The 5,541-nt window shown below is 28.8% G+C and overlaps 1 protein-coding gene across 3 annotated transcripts in view; it reads left to right on the forward strand.

Moving 5' to 3' along the window:
* Nucleotides 1-2,565: 2,565 nt before the first annotated feature.
* Cep164 (centrosomal protein 164) overlaps nt 2,566-5,541 on the forward strand; it is a 14,632-nt gene continuing 11,656 nt past the window's right edge. The window contains exon 1 of one of the 3 annotated variants that reach the window (XM_018453615.1): nt 2,566-2,814. In XM_018453615.1, the coding sequence (XP_018309117.1) occupies nt 2,736-2,814 (79 nt within the window). In that variant the 5' untranslated portion in view covers nt 2,566-2,735. Of the gene's footprint in view, nt 2,815-4,102; nt 4,148-5,541 lie in introns of those variants that run through there. The other 2 variants (XM_018453612.1, XM_018453613.1) reach the window with 2 other exon arrangements.

Below are 5,541 nucleotides of genomic sequence, written 5' to 3' on the forward strand. Positions count from 1 at the left end.
CATTATCCTTAAGACGTCTTACAGACATTGTCCTTATGACGTCTTACAGACATTGTCCTTAAGACTTGCTTCAGACATTTGTCTAAAAAATAAAAATAAAATTACTGAGATACGGAAACGCGTTGACAAGAGGAAGTATATACGAAGCAGAAGTTAGAATTACCTGATAAATCGATATATGCGAGATGATAGGGTAGAGTCGCCTATTATGAGATACTTTTTTTTAAAGGTTTGTAATTTATTTAATTTGTAACCTGAATTTCTATCTTCATGTCAAATGTATAAGAAATATATTTAAGTTTTATCGCCAAAAGTTAACAGTCAATAATAGCTATATATACTATGTTGTATGTGAAATTTTTTTATCAAAAATGCCGATTTTGATCATTCAAAAAACGGGTTTCTAATATGAGATACACGAGTTTTCTTGTATGAGGTGGTATCTCATAACAGGAAACTAAGGAAAAAATAAAGATAAGCTTTTTATACACGCTTTTATTATATTACATACAAGTAGGAGCAAAGAATTTAAATGTTATTTATAATATTTATATTATATAATTTTTCGATGTGTGTATATGTGAGTATGTGTGTATGTGTGTGTGAGTAATCTTAATAATAAAATTGTCATTTTTAATATTTCGTTCGATAGTATGTTTTGAGATATTGAATTGTTTAGATGTTTTTATATTAGCTAGGAAATACCCCGAGTATCTCATATTACGACTTCCATGCCTTTCGGTTTCACGATCACCAAATCTAATCTTTACAGTTAAACAAATCATTATATCACGTGTTTTCCTATGAATACGATCTTACTCTATCACTGCATGTAGGCTTTATTATCCAATATTTATTTTTATATAATAAAATAAGATTTAAAGAACAAATTTTTTAATATTAATAATTTGAAAAGTATTTATGGATATTAGTAATAGTTCGAGATATTAGTGTTTCTTCTTCGTTTTTTCTAAACTTTTATCCTATTAAGAATCCAATATCGGCAATCATATACCTTTAGTTTTTCTATTTTGTTACAATTTTTACAGAAATTTACAAGTAACCGATAATATTTTATGTTGAAATCATATGAATAAGATTTTATCAAATATTTTAATAGCAAAACCGTATAGTTGCTTCCTCTATGTGTTAGAATTAAGAACCGCGTGATGCATTTCATAATTGTAACCAACTGATAGTAAAGTAGACATTGCTCAATGGATTGTGTAAATTCAGAATTACTCCGATTCTAATTGTTATATTAAAATATGATAGCAACTTTTGTAATTGTATCAATTCATACAGACAATACTTACACTAAAACAAAACTTAGAATAAGAAAGTTAAAATTCTGTTTTAAATATATTAAACTCCATAAAGTAAAAAATTGAGATTTAAATAATAAAATTGCGCGGGTTATATAAATATATATTTAAAAAATTATAAGTTATACTATTATGTACAATGGTTAATATTTTACTATAATAAATATTTTATTATACATTTTTGTTCGTTTGTTTGTCTAAATATATCATTAGATTCCTGAAATATATATATCTTACACCCTAGAGGAGATAATAGATGTCAACCTTCTAAAGGAAATAAAGTCCTTTTTCATTTATTGTGCACAAATTATTTTTATAAATATTTTAAGTCTAAATCTATTTTTAAAGAATTATAATTAAAAATCCACATATGCCTATGTAAACATATGTATATATATATATTTGTATACAGTATGTATATACGTAAATAGCATAAATATCTTTGATTTTATTAACTAACTTTATTACCTATAGTCGATAAGGATGTAAATCGACATGTTTTAAAAATTTTAGGTAAAAATATAACAATATAATATTTTCTTCTGTTTATCTTTTACATACGTAAACACTTAAAGAAAATTATTATTAAAAATATTATAAACTAAAAAAATTCGATAATATAACATATTTACCATCATGGAAAAAGATGTTCTGTTAAAATATGACTTTTCATTTGCTAAACGTTTATCCAATTACATAGTAATTCAATTGAATAATCTCCCTTCATGTAGGTACTAATTTGATACTAATATATTATATAATATTATACGATACTATAAAAGTTGTGCATATATACAGTTAAAAGATACAATTTAAAAAAAACTCTATTTAGTTTTATTCTCACATTTACTAAAATTATTTTATATTTGTTTTTAACATATATTACATATAAATTGTATTACTAATATAATGATCAATGTTTAAAATGTGATAAATACTACTTTTATCAGCTTAATAACTATAAAAGTGAGCTCTAAACCATTTTACATTTTAATCGATTTTTAAAAGCCAAGAGTTCCGCAAAAAAACATTTTTTCATATCTATTATACTTCGATTGTTAACGAGCTTCCCGATGATAAGAATAATATTGCTGTCATTGATAGTATTTCTTATCAGACAGCTGATTCCGCAGCTGGCAAACAGGGGGGCGCAACCAGCGTTCTCTCTTACTATCTTCCTTCCTCTTTCTTTGCTACCACCGCCTACGTTCAAGCTGAATTCAACATTGACCGACGAACGAGCTTCGCGCAGTGCAAGAGGCGCGTACGTATCGCGCATTAATATGGAAAAATGAGTCGGATCCTACACACCGTAATGTCCATAATTCTCTCGCTCATCGCACGAGTATGGAAAACGTAGCCGTGTAATGCAAACATTACGCTTACGGGGTGTTGAGGTGCAGTGTTAGCATGAGCATTTCTCAAGACAGCGCTGCTACGATCGTGTGCAGGGAGGTTTTCGATGAGACGTCTCATCCAACAAATGAAGGTACGTGGAAATAACTAAAAAGCCTCAGAAATTTTCTCCTATTCCTCCTCCTTTACCATTACATCGACCATGATGGATTCAATAGGTTGAACTCATCGATTATTGGAGCAACGCTTATCTAGGAGTAGGGCGTTCATTGCCAAACTGATCAATGGTGCGTCGTTTTCATCCGTAACACCCTGTGTCTTTGTGATATAGTAATTTACATGGTTCTTGTCAAGAATAAGAGCTCTATTATCTTTCCTATGCGGAAGGTCATCATTGGAAGATTCATCATACGTCACACACTTGATTAACGAATCAGACCTGACATCGTATTACCGGCAAACTGGGCCATTGTACATCTTGTATAATATAAAGTGCTCAAGAAAGTTAATTATCGCTTTAACTCAAATTAGATAATAAAGCCTGGATCCTTTCTATTACAATAGGATCACCACGATTGGATCACCAATGATTTCATTTTGATATCTTATATGTATGCTTCATTTCTCTCCATTTTCTTCACTTTGTTTCATAACATTGCGATGTCTGAATTTTTTGCAAGCACAAAAACGTTACTGTATTTCTATATTACTAGATATCTTAACCAATCATAAAATTTAATAAGCGAAACTATTTACTAAACTACTTTAGCCCTAATTTTATTGACATTTTGACTTATTAAATGTAACTTCTCGTTTTTAATTAGAAATTAATTAGAAATTTTTTAAACTTTAAATTATTTCTTGTATTTCTAAATGGTTTGTACAATCATATATAACCACATAGAGTAATATTCTTTTAGTATTTCCCTTAAGAAGCAATTGAAAAAAAAGCCACATAACAAGCGACATTCTTAAAAAAGTGTTCCACTTAAAATCAGTCTAAAAGCAAAGAAAAGTGTAAAAGAGACCTAGTAGCAAGTTTCCTTGTTTATTTACATCACGCCTGGCGGGAATACCGAGCCCGTTCCCAGCGCGCTCCGAAAAATCAATAATTCGCAGTGCAGCGAAAGTTTTGTCATAGCATTCGACCGTCTTCATGCCATTTCAGTCATATAAACCCGTCTTATCTATCAGCTAAAATTTTTCAAACCATCGGCAGAATTTGAAACAATGATTTTTTCTGCCAAAACTTTTATTCATAAAGATCAATTCCGTTATAGTAGCTAGATTCACGATTAATCAAACCAGCAAAATGAGGACCAACACTTTAACCAGCAACTTGAGGGCAGATGGTAGCTCGGCTTGCCCCCATACGGCAGCCACCACCACCTGTCCAGTCGAGACTGATGGAATTTTTTATTGAGGCCTTTTATACTTGTGAAACTTTTTCGTAATGACTCTTTATGGTAAACCAAAATTTTGTGTTGATAACCTCGGCGTTTAATTTAAAACTACCGATCATTTTTATTCTCCCCGCTGGAAGTTTTAATCACTTTTACTTAATCTAAAAAAATAATTTGGATAAAAGAGCATTTCAGATGCTATATTGACTGATAGACAGCAATCTATATAATAGAAAAGGTTGAGTATATATCATTTACATACGAATAAAATGCATATAAATATATAATATTTTCAAAAGGTCTTTTCTTTAAAATATTTTCAAAAATACCAAATATTTTAATTCGCTGTATGTATATGTGTGCATGTGTGTGTGTGTGTGTGTGCGCGCGCGCGCGCGCCCGCGGATATCAAACATTGATATTATAATATGTGAAAGATTATTTCTTATACTTACATTTAACAAAATTAAGAAACAAAGCAATCATTCATTAATTGTTACTGATTAATATAAAATAAAGATTTCTTGTATTTTTTTTTATGACATTGATAAATTTGGTAAGGTTCCGAATATTTAATTTTACAACTTTTACTTACCAATTATATCTTCCCGCATATCACATACATATACGTGCAAGTATTTCTACGGCTCTTTTTACTGTAAATTTACTGTTTTGATATTAATTAACAGAAAACAATCAAAGAACCAGTAAAATTTATTTTATTTCATAAGATATACTATATACATTATATAAGATTTATATTATTTTAAAATTACAATTTATATTGATAATTAGTAGGTTAAACATACATTAACCGATTTTAAGTTTCATTATTATTTTCTCTTACTTAGTTATTTTATATTTATTCTATTTTGTGAAACAATAATCTTGCTCTCATATTGAGACTTCTGTTTTAACGAATAATGTTAAATAACCACAAGCGCATCACGCTATCACAACAGTTTTCACATGGAAGGAGGTAACTTTGTGTTTTATATTTAATACTTTTAACTTGGTTAACTTTATGATCAATGAATTGTACATTTATCTGAGCTCGATATAATAAGATACAGAGATCCACTTTCTAGTGATTAAAGTTTACAAGGGCATTATTAATAAATCATGCTATACTGGATAAAAATACTTGATATGCCGTGAATAATTAAATTAACTTTACCTCGAATTTATCGAAGATTTTCTATCCTTTTATCGATTAATAAGATGATTACATACATTGAAATTATCACAATATATGGCAAGATTTTATTTTACGAATTAAATAAAAAAATTTTTATTTAAATACATATTTCAAAAACATTTTTATGACCTTTAGGCGCCACATTTCGTCGACGTATCCTTGCTATTGTTAATTAATTACTTTTTCTTTTATCGAATAACAATGACTTGAAAAATTGACTCCTTAACATGACAGATGATAAGTATTATACTTACCTACA

The sequence above is a fragment of the Mycetomoellerius zeteki genome, unplaced genomic scaffold (assembly GCF_001594055.1).
Source record: "Mycetomoellerius zeteki isolate Tzet28-1 unplaced genomic scaffold, Tzet1.0 scaffold39, whole genome shotgun sequence".
Lineage (NCBI taxonomy): Eukaryota > Metazoa > Arthropoda > Insecta > Hymenoptera > Formicidae > Mycetomoellerius > Mycetomoellerius zeteki.